General features: G+C 37.4%; 1 protein-coding gene across 1 annotated transcript in view; it reads right to left on the reverse strand.

The window, feature by feature from the left end:
- The window catches only part of CSRNP3 (cysteine and serine rich nuclear protein 3), a 232,675-nt gene that overhangs the window by 169,222 nt on the left and 42,723 nt on the right, over positions 1–20,730 (reverse strand). The window contains exon 3 of the mRNA XM_066279589.1: positions 4,040–4,128. Coding sequence (XP_066135686.1) covers positions 4,040–4,052 — 13 coding nt within the window. The 5' untranslated portion in view covers positions 4,053–4,128. The remainder of the gene's footprint in view (positions 1–4,039; positions 4,129–20,730) is intronic.

Raw genomic sequence — 20,730 nt, forward strand, 5'->3', positions numbered from 1 at the left:
TCAGATGAATGAATTAATATTGGCTTAGAGGGAATCTATCTCTGATATAATAACATGACTTGAGAAGTCTTTTTTTTCTTTATAACCTTCCTCCACACCCCTGCATTTCTCATTTTTAATTTTTTTTGTTATTCTTTTCTAAATAGGCAATACTGACTGCTTTCCTATGAACAACTTTATAGAGCTGACCATTTCATCTGTCTACAACACATAAAAAATACTCTCTGCTTTGATTTAATTAAGATAAACCCTCTAAACAATAGTGACCTTTACTTTGTACTTCTTTTGATATTCTAATACTAGACATTTTAAAAAAGATATTATACTGTTTATAATACCTGCCTTTTGGAAGATTGAAGAACTTGCAATATTTAATAGTTCTGAGACTTCCTAGTCCAAATGTTTGTTTAGATAAATAGGTATTTCTTTTACTATGACTTATTAACGATGAAAAATAATTGATTTAATTACTTTTTCTGCTATCTAATTGGCTAAATATTTTAATTCTATCAAGGAAGGTCAAGACCGAATGACTTTTAAGAAAATATTAATTTATGTGGTGCGTTTATATAATTTACATAGCCTCCAAAATTTATCATGGTTTTCTGGGCCATAAACACTTCCAGAATCCTATGCTCAGCACTTAATATTTAATAGAAAAATTCAAACCAGATTATCATCAAACAAAATTTGATAACTCATTTGTTGATGACCACAAACAGATTTAACTTCCAAATCCCTTTATATCTTCTAGTAAATCAAGTATACAAAGGAAGACACATGTTCTTTTAAAAAATTAGTGTACCATGCAAATAAGATAGTATTTAAATAATTCCTTCTGTCTTCATTCCCAATACTCAGTGCTGTATTAAAATGATAAGAGTGATAAGACAAAAATATATAGAAAGACTTCAACTACCATGTATCATCTATATGTATTGTTATAGTGGTCTATAACAACTTTAGGTTTATAATACTTATTCAACTCAAAAAATAAATGGATTTCCTCATATACAGATGATAGCTATAGTCTTTACCCCTTCAGTAAGTGAGTGGCTAAGTGTATATTTCTTTATTGCAAACATTTTTTTTTTTTTGTATTTTTCTGAAGCTGGAAACGGGGAGAGACAGTCAGACTCCCGCATGCGCCCGACCGGGATCCACCCGGCACGCCCACCAGGGGCGATGATCTGCCCACCAGGGGGCGATGCTCTGCCCCTCTGGGGCGTCGCTCTGCTGCAACCAGAGCCACCCTAGTGCCTGGGGCAGAGGCCAAGGAGCCATCCCCAGCGCCCGGGCCATCCCTGCTCCAATGGAGCCTTGGCTGCGGGAGGGGACGAGAGAAACAGAGAGGAAGGAGGGGGTGGGGGTGGAGAAGCAAATGGGCGCCTCTCCTATGTGCCCTGGCTGGGAATCGAACCTGGGTCCCCTGCACGCCAGGCCGATGCTCCACCGCTGAGCCAACCGGCCAGGGCCTATTGCAAACATTTTGACAATAATTTATGTACATGTAGTCAATATATTATCATTTAAAAATTTTTTAATAAAATTGAGAAAGACACACACTAGGTATTTTACCTATATTAATAACAACATTCAGCTTAACAAATGATAATGTAGAAAACTTACCAAAAATATATTTTATCACACTTGTTTTCTGTTGGCACTATGCAAGCAAAAGTAATACCTATTTTTTGTGTGTAAGTTATGTACTACTAAATCATTCTGCTTATTTTAAAACTCTAACGCTCCTTATACTCTATATTTCCTTTCCTGTTTTCTATTTCTTTATAGCATTACCACACTATCACCATAATACATAACTAACTTTATTTATTTATTTTTTTGCTTGTGTATTTTCACCCCCTAGAATGTAACTTCCTCTAAGGCAAGGATACTGGTATTATTTTATTCAATGCTGTTGCTCTCATGTACATAGTAGGCACTTGAAAAATACTGGTTGAGTGACTGTAGTTATATAGATTAATTTAACTACTTGTCTAATGAAATAAGTTAAGCAGGGGGTGTCTTCACTTACTTTTCAAAAAAGAACTTTATTATTATTATTATTTTCATTCCAAGTGAAAGGAGGGGAGATAGACAGACTCCTGCGTGCAGCCTGACCAGGAACTACCCAGCAATCCCCATCTGGGGCCAATGCTTTGCCAATCTGGGGCCATGCTCACAACCAAGCTATTTTAGCATCTGAGGGGAGGATTCATCAGCTCCCAGGCTAATACACTCGAACCAATCGAGCCATGGCTGTGGGAGGTGAAGAGAGGGAGGATGAGAGAGAAGGGGGACAGGGAGGCACAGAGAAGCAGATGGTCACTTTTTCTGTGTGCCTTGACTGGGAATTAAAGCTGGGACATCCACATGCCAGGCCAATGTTCTATTACTGAGCCAACTGGCCAGCAAAAAAACATTATCACTTTTAATTACTTGATTTACTTTAACTTTTTTAAGATATCACCTTTTTAAAGATTTTTATGAGAAGCACAGTGCTGTGTAATTCCATTTTCAATAAAGTCTGAACTCTCACTCCACTGCAAATTTATCTGCTCATTCAGCTACTATGTGAATATGGTACCCTTAAGGGTGTATAGCATTCAGTCTATTTCAAATTTACATCCTTCTAGATCATTGGGGAGATACTTTAATTCTCTGCTGAGCTTAGTAAATAAGTCAAATGAACTAGAATAAAAAAAAACTAAGTAGGCAATGTTCAATTTTTTTCTTAGGTGTTTGCATAACTTTCTACAACATTAAATTTGCAGTTGTGGCAAAAAAGAGAAACTTTTCTTTCTTAGAATCTCGTACTACTTATTTGTGTTGTATGTGAGAAGTTATTTTAATAAAAGGTCAGGTGGGTTTGAATGGTAATAGAACAACCCTTTCATTAGTGTAAACTCTCAGTATTCTAGGCTAATAAAAGCCATAATGTAAGAAATAAATAATCCCCAAATCATTTCCATTGGCCTAAAAAATTCATTGCATGCCATTTTAAATCTAGCTTATCCTTTTAATTATGTATTTCTTGTGTTAGTAATAATATCTGAGTAACATATGGTTGGACAATTTTTGAGAACAGAAGACTTATCTTATTCATTTTGAGAGAACCAAGGCACTTAGTCCATTGTTTTGCAGACAAAGTTATAGACAAATTTGAACGAATGCATCCTTGGATCAGTGATGAAAAGACGCAGACACTGAAGAGAAGCCTGACCAGTGCAATCAAAATCAAAGATCATCAGTATTTCTTCATTTAAAATAATGAACATTGTGACCTTGTGTACCACAATAGAAAGAAGACATAAATCATCTACTTTCTTAAGCTATCCTATTAAAATAAACCATTTCAACCTAAATTATAATTTAAACTTCCAAATAAATATTCTATAATAGTGTATTATTATAAGTTGTTTAATAAGGGTAGACATGTTTTGCTTTTCTTTTTCAGACTTATGACACTAAGAAACTTAGAAAAGTTCCTTAAATATTTTTTTACTCATTCATATTGTCATTTTATTGCGGGCACTATTTCCAACAAAACCGCAATTTCTTTGACTGTACTGGGGGAAAGTCAGGGAATCTGATTCAAAAAACTTTAGAAGGATTGAACTTTAACTATTTTCCTAAACTCTGTATATGTGTGTATGTTGTATTCAAAAATACAAAAGAAAGAAAAAAATTTGCTAAATAAGTGTACATTACTCAACAAATAATAATAAAAATGTATAGGGAAGTTTAAATCTTTATTTTTTTATATAAACAATGCTACCCTTTAAAATACTAAAGCAAGTCATAATTTGGCTCTCTACTACACCAATATTTCCTTTTAACCATCCCCAATTAAATTAAATAATACATTTATGGTATAAAAGAATTTTTTAAAATCTTAAAGAGATTTTGTTAAAATATGTATTTTAAATAAGGACATATTACTTATATAATAACATAAGCAATAACAACAGAACAGTTACAGAGTTACAGCTCAAATCTATAGAAGCATGAAAATAATAATGTATGAACTACTAACCTTGAGATCTCATGAACGCCAGTATCTTCTTGAAGACTCTATGCTTCTGAAAACATCTTTTCAGTCTGTTGATATCTCCTTATTTTTTCCTAAAAAAAGAAATTTATTTCAATATGTTATATTTTCCAAAGAATAAAGCTGATTACAAAGTGTAAATATGATGCAGGGGAGATAAATAGAAATCTTGTAATATAAATAAGGAATTAAATGCAGCACTAAGTAATTGTACTCTATGTAATTTAGTGCAGAAAGAATATCCATTCTAGAAGAATGTAGTAAATTTCTAATCATCATAACTGCTTTCATTCATTTACTTAGCTACTATTTAATTAAATATTCCTATGGACAAAAAGTTAAATTCCTTCCATCTTATTAATCAGCATTACACTAGATTTAAGTAACTTTCCAGTATATAGAGTATTTATACCTTCAAGACACACAAAAATCAAGAAAAATGAACCAAAATGCTATAGACAAATAGTTGATTACAATCACAATGAATATTACATTTTTTTGTTTTTTGGTTTATTAAAAGAAAATAATTGAATTCTAATATTAAGTCAAATATTGATATATTCAGGTTTTAAGATAACTTAGATTTTAAGAAAATAGTTGAAACAAAAAATTTGTTAACACAAACATAATTTAAGAAAAATCTTGTTTTTAATATACGGTGCCATAATTCAAAATAATTAGTACAATAATTTAAAGAGATGATGATATTCTGGTAGTAATGATAAATTTTTATTTTTCCAGACTAAAATGTATATAATCACTTTTTCTAAAGAATTAATGAACTTTCTATGTTAATATGTTATGTTATATCCATATACAATGTAAAAATTTTCCTTAAAATGTGATGTGGAGAAACTCAGAAAGTGTGGTTCATTTATTGTTTCTATAACAGCCAGAAGTGAACTATTACTGATCATAGCCGTAACAATGGCTGATGTAGAAATAGTATAAATGGATAACAAGAACGAAGAAATAGCCCCAAGAAACAACTTATGTTGACGTCATGCAAGCATGATTAAATATCAAAAATCTTTGAGAAAAAATATTATCTCAGGAAGTCTATACTTCCAGGAGCCTCTTTCTCCCTTTAAACTTTCTTTGTATTCACGTGGATATGTACAGATATATGGATTTAGAACAAACTGGAACATCTGTGGCACAACAGTAGTAGTGCAAAATTGTTGTTGGAAGTTTAGAACTAATAGAGATTATTGAGTCCAGTTTCGTTATTTTAAGTATCTTAAAACTCTTTTGACAATACTACCCTCAAATGATGACATGCTAAAAACTAAAGCAATAATTTGCATCACCTGCTGCATTCCTTTTTAAGAATAGTTCAGCATATAAATTTTCTGCCTACTTTGTTAAAGATACATGCTGTAAGATTGCAGGTTAACTAATTAAAAATCAATAAGCAGGCATGCTAACAGATCTTACCTGCTCCTAAATGTGTCCATGAAAGACAAATGTTAAAGTATTGCTTGCAATTAAAACAAAATACTGAAAATAAAGTACATGCTGCATTAAATGTCTATAGATGTCATTTATAATCTCATCAATTTTGTTGATGAAAATTAACTCTATATTATTTAAATATCATTTTTACCTATTGAGGTTATCATTTAAGATTTTAGCCCTTCAAATAAGTTTTGTAGCTATAAAAAGTCAGGAAATTGCTATCTAGTTCAGTCTCCTTGTTTTACAAATAAGAAAACTGATTACTATAGTAAAATTTGTGACCTATCGTTAAATCTAAATGAAGAAATTAAGACTTTTGACTTAAACTTTTAATTAAAAGCATAGTTGTATTTTACAGCCAAATAAATAAAAAGACCCTTTAGGCATTTAAGGTAGTCTACTGAGGGAAGCAAAACTATTGAGAAATCTACTGATCTAAATTTATATACCTCTGATTAGCTTATAATTCAGCCAGAGGTCAAGGGATCCTTGGTGTTGGAAAAAAAGGAACTTAGTGTCAGCCCTGGCCGGTTGGCTCAGTGGTAGAGGGTCGGCCTGGCGTGCAGGAGTCCCAGGTTCAATTCCTGGCCAGGGCACACAGGAGAAGTGCCCATCTGCTTCTCCACCCCTCCCCCTCTCCTTCCTCTCTGTCTCTCTCTTCCCCTCCCACAGCCAAGGCTCCATTGGAGCAAAGTTGGCCCGGGCACTGAGGATGGCTCCAGGTTGGCCCGGGCACTTAGGATGGCTCCAGGTTGGCCCGGGCGCTGAGGATGGCTCCAAGGCCTCTGCCTCAAGCGCTAGAATGGCTCTGGTTGCAACAGAGCAATGCCCCAGATGGGCAGAGCATTGCCCCCTGGTGGGCATGCCGGTGGATCCTGGTTGGGCACATGCGGGAGTCTGTCTGCCTCCCCATTTCCAGCTTCAGGAAAAAAAAAAAAAAAAAGGAACTTAGTTTCTGACAAGTCCCTGAGAAGGAGTCCGTCACAAAGAAAGAAGAATTCTGAAAGAACAAGTCATCATCAATGAAATGTTTCAAGTGCTGGGCATATGAAGATCGATGCTAGTTCTGGGCACGATATGCAGTAGTTGATACTCAAAATCATTACAATCAAGTGCCCTGGTTCTGTGAATGTGACTTGCGGACAATGGTTGCATGAAATTGTGTGAGTAAGAGTGTGTGTCCACATGTGAGAAAGAGAATTTAAAAAGTTGTGGTGCTAAGAATTTTAGGTCAATAGCACTTGCTCTGAGACCCAGGCAACTGTGTAGGGGAATAATCCCTAGATAATACATCTCAGGAAGGTCTAGGGCAGGCATGATCAACAGTTTTTGCCCCTGGGCCAGATTAGAAAGAAAACTTTTCTCACGGGCCAGACGAAATATTAAAATAAAAAAATGTTAGCCCTGGCCGGTTGGCTCAGTGGTAGAGCGTCGGCCTGGCATGCGGGAGTCCCAGGTTTGATTCCCAGCCAGGGCACACAGGAGAAGCGCCCCTCTGCTTCTCCACCCCTCCCCCCTCCTTCCTCTCTGTCTCTCTCTTCCCCTCCCGCAGCCAAGGCTCCTTTGGAGCAAAGTTGGCCCGCGCACTGAGGATGGCTCTGTGGCCTCTGCCTCAGGCACTAGAATGGCTCTGGTTGCAACAGAGCGACGCCCCAGATGTGCAGAGCATCGCCCCCTGGTGGGCATGCTGGGTGGATCCCGGTCGAGCGCATGCGGGAGTCTGTCTGACTGCTTCCCCGTTTCCAGCTCCAGAAAAATGCAAAAAAAAAAAAAAATGTTAAATACAAAACTGATTTGTTTAAGTAAACAAAATTTTATTATGTAATTTGTTTATGAATAAATGTGAATGAAAAAAATTTTAATATACAATGTTATTTTAATAAAAATATAATTACATACCAAATACATATCCAAATTGTATTGCAATCAATCAAAAACAATGAGCTTGAAGGGGTTATATCGCAAATAAAACAATTATTTCGTTTTACAAACAGCCTGGACACGTTCTCAGTTATCAACTGTAGCTACTGTCTATGCTACAATGCCACTTGATTCAAAGCACACTTGACTACAAAAATAACAAATTGTTTGACCTTGGGAGTGCACTGGCAAACTCTGCCTAAAAGAATGTGGGTTTCACATCGCTGCTAAACGTCAAACAGTTCATACTTAGTCCAGACAAGTACTAAAGTTGTAAATCTTTATAATGAAATTAAAAAAAATAAAGAAGTATTGCGAATCCATTCGACCAATTATTGGAAGTTAACCCTAAATTAGTCACACATGGAATTCTTTTATGAGTATCACTATCTTCTTAAATATCTCGATTTCCAATAATCAAAGATGCTTCCACTTCTGAGTAGCTGAGATTTTAAAGTAGCGAAGAATATTAAAAATTTAATCGTGGGCCACATAAACTCATTATGCGGGCCGGATCCGGTCCGCGGGCTGTATGTTGGCCATGCCTGGTCTAGGGGCTGCTACTCTTCCTTTGCAAACCTTATGGGTATATCAGAGGGGGACTACACAGGTGCGGTGGAAACTGCCACTTTTCTGGAAACATATGTTATGAGGTGATCACAACCTGAGTTGGAGATCCCCAGCACTGCTTGAGTAGGATCCTGGTCTCATGGATGGTCTCAGCAGTCAGTGCTAGGTGATACCTGGACAGATTTGTGGATAAATATAACCATCTTAGATACTATGAAAAATATTCAACTAGGGTAAAATTTATAAACTGAAGAACATGTATACTAGTATAAATGAGATGCTATTTTTCTTTTTTGTGCTTATAGAAAGAATCCCAGTTTCTGATTATGAGTTCTCTGAAAAATAAAACAGGCACTATCATTTAAGAAATGTGTATCTAACACGATAGTCCATATCTGGTCTTTTCTAATATCAGGGTTTCAATTGAGGAATTCCCCAAGAAACAGTTTTTTCACTTTTAGAAGTTCCTGTAATATTACAGGACTAGAGAGAAAGGTGAACATCACTCTCCTGGTCCCTGCCCTTGGCTTCCTGTTTGCCCGTGAACATTACTGCAAATCATCCTACAAATCCCATCAACCATTCAGAATGGCAAGAGTCAAGCCACTCTCCCATGTTTGTCAACATTTTCCCTGAAGGACACCTTTAGTAGGTCAGTAGAAAAGCTCTTGTTGGCCTGTTTTACTCAATAGTCATATTAGACTTCACTGAGGTCACTGAAGGTCACACCTCAATGGTAGCCATAACTGAGCTATAAGATCAGCTTGTGTTATTTTTAATGAATGATTCAATGATTAGCTCTAAGGAAATATAACTTGTTTAAAACACTCTTATCTTGCTCCTGCCTTACAGAAAATTTCTGGCAAATGCTGGGGTTTTGAGAATAAACTTGTCCTAGATTTACAGAGTTTGAGGCTTCCCTTCCAAGCTGATCACTTTGCGTGTCTGGAAGCATGGCTCATATACATCTATGAACGTAAGTGCAGAAAAGTGATACTGCTACTTAGTGTTTCTAAGGTGATGCTAAGACTTTTAAGTTCAGTACAATAGTTTAATTGCATTTGTAACTGCATCTTAAAATACATTATTGCAGCCCTGGCTGGATAGCTTGGTTAGTAGAGCATTGGCCTAAGCACAGAAATTGCTGGTTCAATCCTTGGTCAGGACACATACAGGACAGAGTGATGTTTCTGTCCCTCTCTATATCCCCTTTCCTCTCTCTAAAATCAATAAAAATAAACATTTAAAAATAAAATATTGCAAAATTAATATCCCAGCAACCAGCAAAAGCATCATCCACTCGGAAGGAGAGTTTCCTAAGGCAAAGGGCCAAGAGCAAGTAAATCTAGCAGAAAAGATGAATCTGCCATCTAAGGTCTGACTTTTTAAATTTTTTTTTGTGGCAGAGACAGGGAGAGTCAGAGAGAGGGATAGATAGGGACAGACAGACAGGAACGCAGAGAGATGAGAAGCATCAATTCTTCATTGTGGCTCCTTAGTTGTTCATTGATTGCTTTCTCATCCATGCCTTGACTGGGGGCACATACAGAAGACCAAATGACCCCTTGCTCTAACCAGAGACCTTGGGCTCAAGCTGGTGAGCCTTGCTCAAACCAGATGAGCCCACGCTCAAGCTGGCGACCTCGGGGTCTCGAACCTGGGTCCTCCACATCCCAATCCGACGCTCTATCCACTGTGCTACCACCTGGTCAGGCAAAGTCTGACTATTTTTTAAGAGACTAAAACCTCACTGACAGTCATACCGATTCTATTTAGAATTATTTCATAAATAACAATATCACTCCAATTTTGTACCTCCACACACATGCTTAAGTGCACTTTTCAAATTATGTATATGCAGCCAGTAATTTACTCATTTAACAAACCAAAAACAAATTTCTATTTTCCTGACATGTGTTGCACAACAATAAAGCAGTATCACATGACCAAAAAAGTTTCTAAAATGACAGTACTTAGTCATTCTATTTTAGTAAATTGAACAAAAGTTGTTAAAACAAATTCAATCAATCCTGTTTAGGCTATTTATATATCAGGTAGTCACCATGGTGTTCTTCCACTCAATAGGCTGTGTTTTAAAGTGCAAAAAAATTCTCTACAATTTTTCAGACATATATCCATGGAGACATAGGAAAAGACTTAATTGAGAATTTGCAAGAATTATAAGAGAATCTAGGTGAAAGTTTAGGTAAAAATTTCAAAACCCAAGGAAGTAGATAGTTTTCCCCCAAAATTGTAAATTAGTAAGATTGAAACAAGAAGAGGTGCAAACTCGATTAGACAGAATATCGTAAGAGATGGAAAGGTGTTTCAGGTTCTGCCCTCACAAGGACAAACAGCATCAGCAGGGTAGAGGGAAGCCTTAAAGAACCTGTGCAATAAAGTCTCCAAATAGTTTAGATCATACACTTTAGCAACAAAAAGCTTCTTGCTCTCTACACATTTTTCACACAGCCCACTAACGTTCACACTTCTCCACTTAACCAATTGTAGAGTCCATCATTCATCGTGGTAGTATCTTCCTTGCACACACACTCACCTCCAAGGCCTTTCTCTCTTTTCTTCAAATTAGTGTGACAAAAATAAAGTCACCTAGCTAAGTTTAGCTGTCTTCCTCCATGAAGCTGTCCCTAGCAGCTGAACAGATGATTATAACTAGAGAAAATGTAGGATATTGCTTTACTGCCATAGTTATTGTTACAATATAAAGATCTTCAAGTGGGTCCCCTGATCATCTTATTACATTTCCCTTATTAATTCATGTTTCAACTCTGACACTACTAAAAGAAGTACACTTGTTTCTTTTCAACTCTTCAACATTTTCCCCCATCTTCTCTTTCTCAGTTTATGATATTGCTTCTGAGACCACTGGAAGAACGATGATTTATTTTCTTCTTCAACCACTATATTTTGTATATCTTTGATATCTGTATTCATACAGTCAGCCGTCAATCCTGTTATAATGAAAAACTATTATTTCTCCAAACTAAGTTCAACCTTTTCTCTTAAGCCTTGAATTTCTTTTCCTTTCACCGACTTTAGGTTTTCTGTTACTTCAATTATCCCCTTCTCTTCTGTGTTGTCATTTTTTATGTTTCCCTTTAAAGTTACACTTTTCCTTTTTTAAAAATTTATTTATTGATTTTAGTGAGAGAGAATAGGAGAGAGAGAGAGAGACAGGAACATTGATCTGTTCCTGTATGTGCCCTGAATGAGGATTGAACTGGTAGCCTCCATGCTTTGGGAGAATTCTCTAACCAACTGAGCTATCTGGCTGGGGCTGCATTGTCATTTTCTCTTCATATTACTGGATAATTCCCATCTGTCTGTAAATATGTTCAATATCTCCCAACTTTAAATTTTCCTTTACATCAGTTTTCTATCTCATCATCATCTTATTTCTACAGTCTACAGCACTTTCTCAAAATAGGGCATTCTCCATTCCTCAGATAAAATTTTATATTGAACTCTCCAAAATTAGCCTTCATTTTCACAACTCCACTGAAACAGTACTATCAAGGTCAGCAGTGAAATTAAATATTGCCAAATATAATGGTAAATTTTTAGTCCTTATCTTTCATAATGTCTCAAGAGAGTTTCACTCACTTACATTTTCTTGAAATATTTCTTTTTACTTAGCTTCTAGGATACTGTATGTGAGGCTTGTCTCCTACGTCATTTGCTGTCCTTTCTAAATCTCCCTGCCTGATTTTTTCTATTCTTACTCTACTCTTTTAGTGGACTGAGGTCTGAGACTTAACTATCTGACTCTTTCCCAGGAAAGCCAGTCTTCTATCTTTAAATAGCACCATTTATTTGAGTCCAAAATTTAGACCTCTAGTCTGAACCTCTCCCCTGACTATTAGATTCTTATCTCACCACCTACTTTATAGCTCCACTTGAATGGCTAATAAGCTTATAAACTTAACACATCAAAACAAAATAATAAAAATGAAATGAAAGGAAGGAAGAAAATAACCTACTCCAGACTTCCCCTACCTCAGTCTTTCCAATTTTAGTAAATGGCATCACTGTTTACCCAATGGGTCCTATTAAAAATCTAAGTCCTGGAGAGAAGGCTTATTCTGGAATTGCAGCAGAATACACACAAGTTGAACCTGCAGCATCTTATTGTGATGGAAAGGGAAAGAAAAAAAGATACACTCTGGTATGTCAAAAGGACAGAAGAACTGACTGACCTAAAAATACTTTCAGTGGTCAAAGTTGGAATAATTTAAGCAATAAAAATTAATGATAGTATTAAGTTATATCCCAAAGAATAAAAATAAAAATTTGTGAGTCTCAATCACATAAATATTTGCCTGAATAAATAAATAAATAAGAGATATGTAACAAAGTTCCTTCACAAAACTTCCAAACAATACATATATGTAAGTACTCTCCCCAATTCAAGAAGTGGAGTTTGATCCCTATCTCCCACATTAAGCGTGAGCTGTATTTAGTAAGTTGCTTCCAAAGAATAGAATGTGGCAAAAGGAAAATAGCAATGTTACAATGGAGAAAAATGGCAGATACTATCTTAATTAAATGACTAACATTATTATCACCAATGATAAATCATGCTGATCTCTCTACTACCTAATACACAAAAGAGCACTTCCCTGCTGTAATATTCTTCCTTCAGATCCACAACTCAAGTCTAATCAGGAGAAAATACCAGAGAAAAAATAAATTCGAGGAACAGTCTAATTATGCTTTTCAAAAAGTAATGGTCTTGAAAAACAAAGAAAGACTGAGAAACTGGCATAGGTCAGAGGAAACTAATGGGACATGACTAAATTTGATGTGATATCCTTAAATAGATTTTGGGATAGAAAAAGGACATCTGTAGATAAACTATGAAATATGAAGAGTCTGTGGCTTGGTGAACAGCACTATGTAGTAATGCTAAAATCCTTTGTTTGGATGAGTGTACACTGTTATGTAAGATGTTAACATTGAGGGAAGCTGAACAAAGGATCTACAGGATTTTCCCTATTTTTGCAACTTTTCCTTTAATCAAAAATTCCTGCCCTGGCCGGTTGGCTCAGTGGTACTGCGTCGGCCTGGCGTGCAAGAGGTCCCGGGTTCGATTCCCGGCCAGGGCACACAGGAGAAGCGCCCATCTGCTTCTCCACCCCTCCCCCTCTCCTTCCTCTCTGTCTCTCTCTCTTCCCCTCCCACAGTGAGGTTCCATTGGAGCAAAGATGGCCTGGGCGTTGGGGATGGCTCCTCAGCCTCTGCCCCAGGCACTAGAGTGGCTCTGGTCGCAACAGAGCGACGCCCCGGAGGGGCAGAGCATCGCCCCCTGGTGGGCAGAGCGTCGCCCCTGGTGGGCGTGCCGGGTGGATCCCGGTCGGGCGCATGTGGGAGTCTGTCTGACTGTCTCTCCCCATTTCCAGCTTCGGAAAAATACAAAAAAAAAAAAAAGAAAAAAAGAAAAAAAATTCCTGAAAAATAAAATTTTAGTTTAAAAAGTCTAGTCATTATTTATGTTTATCTTTCTTTTAAATCCCACATCCAAATAGTACCTTCTGTCAGCTCTACCTTTAAAATGTTTCCTGAATCTGACCACTTTTCATCAAGTTTCCACATCTCTCACTTCTATTAGCAGACAATAATTCTCACGTGGTCTCTTTTTCTTCTCCATTGACTCCCCATCCTCCCTCCCTTCCTCCTTCTTCCCTCCTTCCCTCCCTCCTTCTCTCCCTCCCTCCCTCCTTCCCTCCCTCCTTCTCTCTCTCCCTCCCTTCCTCCTTCCTCCCTCCTTCCCTCCCTCCTTCTCTCCCTCCTTTCCTTCCTTCCTTCTTTTCTTCCTTCCTTCCTTCCTTCCTTCCTTCCTTCCTTCCTTCCTTCCATTTTCCCTCCCTCCTTTCCTTCCTTCTTTCCATCATCCATCCTTCCTTCTTTTTTCTCTTTCTTTCTTTTCTTTCTTTGACAGAGACAGAGACCTAAAGACAGGGAGAGAGATGAGAAGCATCAACACGTAATTGTGACACCCTTAGTTGTTTATTGATTGCTTTCTCATATGTGCCTTGACAGGAAGGGGGGAGGGGGGCTCCAGCCAAGCCAATAACCTTGGGCTCAAGCCAACAACTATGGGGTCAAGTTTATGATCTCACACTAAAGCTGGTGACACTGTAGCTGGATGGGCCTGCGTTCAAGCCAGGTGAGTTTCTTGCTCAAGCTGGTGACCTTGGGTTTTCAAACCTGGGTCCTCAGCGTCCCCATTGCTTATTTATTGCTTTAAGCTCCTTGCTAACATCTCACATTTGCTCTTCTTTTTAGAGACCTCTTTCCACTCCAGATATTGCATGGTCCATTCTCTCAGCTTATCAAGTCTTTATCAAGATAGCATCTCCTTGCAGGGGCCTTTTATGACCATCCTATTTAAAATAGGTACCTCATGCCTATATAACACTGTTTTATTTTTCTTCATAGTACATTTATGACCATTTATGATAGGGGTCGGGAACCTATGGCTTGCAAGCCAGATTTGGCTCTTTTGATAGTTGCATCTGGCTCACAGACAAATATTTAATAAAAATAATAATAACGTTAAAAATATAAAACATTCCCATATATTACAATCCATTCATTTCCTACTATTCGTGCTCATGGTTGCGGGTGGCTGGAGCCAATCACAGCTGTCCTCCAGGACAACATCAAATTTTTATTGGATAATGTGTAATGTACACGGGTTGTTGTGAGGTCAGGAAGTAAACTTTCCTCCTTTTAATCAAGTAGTCAGCTAGCTAATTGCAGAAACCCTTTTGACAAAGAAGATGGCTAAAAGTAAAAAAGATGAGGAGTATTGTACTTTTCAGTAGGAATGGACAGAGGAATTCGCCTTTGTGGAGAGAGCAGGTTCTGTAGTGTGTCTAATATGCAATGATAAAATTACATCGATGAAACGGTCAAATATAAAGCAGCACTTCGACACACGCTGTACTACATTTGCATCGAAATATCCAGTGGGGGACAGCAAGAAGAAAGCATGTCAAGAGCTACTGTGCAGAGTGCAAGCAAGTCAGCAGCAACTCTGTGTTTGGACCCAACAAGGTGACTGGAATTCGGCTAGCTTTGCTGGTGCTTTAGCAATTGTGAGAAACGGAAAGCCATTCACAGATGAGAAGTATGCCAAAACATTCGTGCTTGATGTTGCCAATGAACTTTTTGACGACTTGTTGGATAAAGACAGATAATCAAATGAATAAAACACATGCCTCTGTCAGCAAGAACTGTTCACAATTGTACCATCATGATGGCAAATCAAATTGAGGCAACACAAGTAAAAGACATAAATGCAGCACCATTCTTTTCTCTTGCTTTGGATGAGTCAACAGACGTAAGCCATTTATTACAATTCAGCGTGATTGCAAGGTATGCTGTTCGTGACACACTACATGAGGAAAGTCTTGCTGTTTTGCCTATGAAAGAGACAACAAGAGGGAAGGATTTATTCAAGTCTTTCACTGAGTTCACTAAAGAAAAAACTCTACCAATGGATAAACTTATTTTGGTGTGCACTGATAGTTCTCCGTGCATGGTGGGGAAAAAACAGAGGATTTGTAGTGCTTCTTTGTGAACACGAAAGGAGACCCATCCTAAGTTTTCACTGCATCCTACATCAGGGGCACTTTGTGCTCAGATGTTGGCGAGTACCTTGGTGAGGTGATGCTGCTGGTCATTCGGGTGGTCAACTTTATTGTTGTCTGAGCTTTAAATGATCCCCAGTTTAAAACACTGCTGGGTGAAGTTGGGAATAATTATCCTGGTCTGCTTCTGCACAGCAATGTGCATTGGTTGTCAAGAGGAAAGGTGCTCAGCCATTTCGCGGCTTCTCTGAGCGAAATCTGGACTTTTTTTGTTTTGTTTTTTTATTAATTTTACTAGGGTGACATCAATAAATCAGGGTACATATGTTCAAAGAAAACATGTCCAGGTTATCTTGTCAATCAATCATGTTGCTTACCCATCACCCAAAGTCAGATTGTCCTCTGTCACCTTCTATCTAGTTTTCGTTGTGCCCTTCCCCCTCCCCCTTTCCCTCTCCCTCTCCTCCCACCCCCCGTAACCACCACACTCTTGTCCATGTCACTTAGTCTCGTTTTTATATCCCACCTACATATGAAATAATGCAGTTCCTGGTTTTTTTCTGATTTACTTATTTCACTTCGTATAATATTATCAAGATCCCATCATTTTGCTGTAAAGGATCCGGTGTCGTCATTTCTTATGGCTGAGTAGTATTCCATAGTGTATATGAGCCACATCTTCTTTATCCAGTTATCTATTGATGGGCTTTTTGGTTGTTTCCATGTCCTGGCCACTGTGAACAATGCTGCAATGAACATGGGGCTGCATGTGTCTTTACGTATCAATGTTTCTGAGTTTTTGGGGTATATACCCAGTAGAGGGATTGCTGGGTCATAAGGTAACTCTATTTTCAGTTTTTTTGTTTGTTTGTTTTTGTATTTTTCTGAAGCTGAAAATGGGGAGAGACAGTCAGACAGACTCCCGCATGCGCCCGACTGGGATCCACCCAGCACACCCACCAGGGGCGATGCTCTGCCCACCAGGGGGCGATGCTCTACCCCTCCGGGGCATCGCTCTGTCACGACCAGAGCCACTCCAGCGCCTGGGGCAGAGGCCAAGGAGCCATCCCCAGCGCCCGGGCCATCTTTGCTCCAATGGAGCCTCGGCTGCGGGAGGGGAATAGAGAGACAGAGAGGAAGGAGATGGGGAGGGGTGGAGAAGCAGATGGGCCCTTCTCCTGTGTGCCCTGGCCGGGAATCGAACCCGGGACTTCTGCACGCCAGGCTGACGCTCTACCACTGAGCCAACTGGCCAGGGCTATTTTCAGTTTTTTGAGGAACCACCATAATTTCTTCCATAATGGTTGTACTACTTTACATTCCCACCAACAGTGAATGAGGGCTCCTTTTTCTCTACAGCCTCTCCAACATTTGCTATGACCTGTCTTGTTAATAATAGTTAATCTAACAGGTGTGAGGTGGTATCTCATTGCAGTTTTGGTTTGCATTTCTCTAATAACTAAAGAAGATGAGCATCTTTTCATATATCTGTTGGCCATTTGTATTTCTTCCTAGGAGAAGTGTCTGTTCATGTCCTCTTCCCATTTTTTTATTGGATTGTTCGTTTGTTTGTGGTTCAGTTTTATAAGTTCTTTGCATATTTTGGATATTAGGCCCTTATCTGTGCTGTTGTTTGAAAATATCATTTCCCATTTAGTTGGCTATCTGTTTATTTTGTTATCAGTTTCTCTTGCTGAGCAAAAACTTCTTAGTCTGATGTACTCCCATTCATTAATTTTTGCCTTCACTTCTCTTGCCTTTGGAGTCAAATTCATAAAATGCTCTTTAAAACCAAGGTCCATGAGTTTAGAACCTATGTCTTCTTCTATGTACTTTATTGTTTCAGGTCTTATATTTAGATCTTTGATCCATTTTGAATTAATTTTAGTACAAGGGGACAAACTGTAGTCCAGTTTCATTCTTTTGCATGTGGCTTTCCAGTTTTCACAGCACCATTTATTGAAGAGGCTTTCTTTTCTCCATTGTGTGTTGTTGGCCCCTTTATCAAAGATTATTTGACCATATATATGTGGTTTTATTTCTGGGCTTTCTATTCTGTTCCATTGGTCTGAGTGTCTATTTTTCTGCCAATACCACACTGTTTTGATTGTCGTGGCCCTATAATATAGTTGAAGTCAGGTATTGTAATGCCCCCAGCTTCATTCTTTTTCTTCAGGATTGCTTTGGCTATTCGAGGTTTTTTATAATTCCATATAAATCTGATGATTTTTTGCTCCATTTCTTTAAAAAATGTCATTGGAATTTTGATGAGAATTGCATTAAATTTGTATATTGCTTTAGGTAATATGGCCATCTTGATTATATTTATTCTTCCTAACCAAGAACAAGGAATTATTCTTCCATCTCATTATATCTTTTTCAATTTCCCTTAACAATGGTTTATAGTTTTCATTATATGTCCTTTACATTCTTTGTTATGTTTATTCCTAGATATTTTATTTTTTTTGTTGCAACCATGAAGGGGATTATTTTTTTGAGTTTGTTCTCAAATGTTTCATTGTTGGCATATAGAAAGGCTATGGACTTTTGTATGTTAATTTTGTATCCTGTGACCTTACTGTATTGGCTTATTGTTTCTAGTAGTCTTTTTGTGGATTCTTTGGGTTTTCGATGTATAGGATCATATCATCTGCAAAAAGTGATACCTTTACTTCTTCTTTTCTGATATGGATGCCTTTTATTTCTTTGTCTTCTTGATTGCTCTGGCTAGAACCTCTAGTACCACATTAAATAAGAGTGGAGAGAGTGGAAACCCTGTCTTGTTCCAGATTTAAGGGGGAAAGCCTTCAGTCTTGTGCCATTTAATATAATTTTAGTTGATGGTTTATCATATATGGCGTTTATCATGTTGAGATATTTTCCTTCTATACCCATTTTGTTGAGCGTCTTAAACATAAATTGTGTTGTATTTTATTGAATGTCTTTTCTGCATCTATTCATAAGATCAGGGGTCCCCAAACTTTTTACACAGGGGGCCAGTTCACTGTCCCTCAGACTGTTGGAGGGCCGGACTATAAAAAAACTATGAACAAATCCCTATGCACACTACACATATCTTATTTTAAAGTAAAAAAACCAAAATGGGAACGAATACAATATTTAAAATAGAGAACAAGTAAACTTAAATCAACAAACTGACCAGTATTTCAATGGGAACTATGCTCCTCTCACTGACCACCAATGAAAGAGGTGCCCCGTCCGAGTGTGCGGCGGGGGCCGGATAAATGGCCTCAGGGGGTCGCATGCGGCCCACGGGCCGTAGTTTGGGGACCCCTGGATAAGATCATGTAGTTTTTGTTCTTTGTTTTGCTGATATGGTGTATTACGTTCACCGTTTTACGTATGTTGAACTATCCTTGAGATTCTGGGATGAATCCCACTTGATCATGATGTATTATTTTTTTAATATGTTGTTGTATTCGATTTGCTAGTATTTGTTTAATATTTTAGCATCTGTATTCATTAGAGATATTGGTCTGTAGTTTTCTTTTTTTGTGCCATCCTTGCCTGGTTTCGGAATGAGGGTTATGTTGGCCTCATAAAATGTGTTTGGAAGTATTGTTTCTTCAATTTTTGGGAAGACTTTCAGTAGAATAGGAACCAAGTCTTCTTTGAATGTTTGATAAAATTTGCTGGTATAGCTGTCTGGGCCTGGACTTTTATTTTGGGGGAGGTTTTTAATGTTTTTTTCTATTTCTTCTCTAATAGGTCTGTTTAGGCTTTCTGCTTCTTCTTGACTCAGTCTAGGAAGGTTGTATTGTTCTAGGAATTTATTCATTTCTTCTAGGTTGTTGAATTAAGTGGCATAAAGTTTTTCATAGTATTCTACAATAATTCTTTGTATATATACAATGTCTGTGGTGATTTCTCCTCTTTCATTTTGGATTTTGTTTATATGAGTTCTTTCTCTTTTTTTCTTGGTAAGCCTTGTCAGGAGTTTGTCAATTTTGTTGATCTTTTCAAAGAACCATCTCCTTGTTCTATTAATTTTTTCCATAGTTTTTCTGTTCTCTATTTCATTTATTTCTGCTCTGATTTTTATTATATCCTTTCTTCGGTTGGTTTTGGGTTGTTTTTGTTCTTCTTTTTCCAGTTCCTAAAGGTGTGAAGTTAAGTGGTTCACTTGGGCTCTCTCTTGTTTGTTCATATATGCCTGAAGTGATATGAACTTCCCTCTTATCACTGCTTTTGCTGCATCCCATAGATACTGATATGTTGTACTGTAATTTTCATTTGTCTGTATATATCTTTTAATCTCTGCACTTATTTCTTCTTTGACCCATTCATTTTTTAAAAGTATGTTGTTTAGTTTCCACATTTTTGTGGGATTTTTTCCCTCTTTTTTGCAGTTGAATTCTAGTTTAAAAGCTTTATGATCAGAAAATATGCTTGGTACAACTTCAATTTTTCTGAATTTGCTGATGTTGTTTTTGTGGCCCAACATATGGTCAATTCTTGAGAATGATCCATGTACACTGGAGAAAAATGTATACTCTGTCACTTTGGGATGAAATGTCCAGTAGATGTCGATCATATCCAGGTGCTCTAGTGTTTTGTTTAAGGCCAATATATCTTTATTGATTCTGTTTGGATGACCGATCTAGAGCCGTCAGGGGTGTATTGAGGTCTCCAAGTATGATTGTATTTTTGTCAGTTTTGTTTTAAGGTCAATAAGTAGCTGTCTTATTTATTTTGGTGCTCCTTGGTTTGGTGCATATATATTAAGAATTGTTATGTCTTCTTGATTCAGTGTCCTCTTAACCATTATGAAATGGCCATTTTTGTCTCTGAGTACATTTCCTGTCTTGTAGTCAGCATGATCAGATATGAGTGAGTATTGCTACGCCTGCTTTTTATTGGATGTTATTTGCTTGGAGTATTGTTTTCCAGCCTTTCACTTTGAATTTGTTTTTATCCTTGTTACTTAGATGAGTTTCCTGTAGGCAGCATACAGTTGGATTTTCTTTTTTAATCCATTCTGCTACTCTGTGCCTTTTTATTGGTGAGTTTAATCCGTTTACATTTAGTGTAATTATTGACACTTGTGAGTTCCCTATTACCATTTTATATCTTGCTTTCTGTTAGTTTTGT

This window comes from Saccopteryx bilineata, chromosome 5 (genome assembly GCF_036850765.1).
Source record: "Saccopteryx bilineata isolate mSacBil1 chromosome 5, mSacBil1_pri_phased_curated, whole genome shotgun sequence".
Taxonomy (NCBI): Eukaryota; Metazoa; Chordata; class Mammalia; order Chiroptera; family Emballonuridae; genus Saccopteryx; species Saccopteryx bilineata.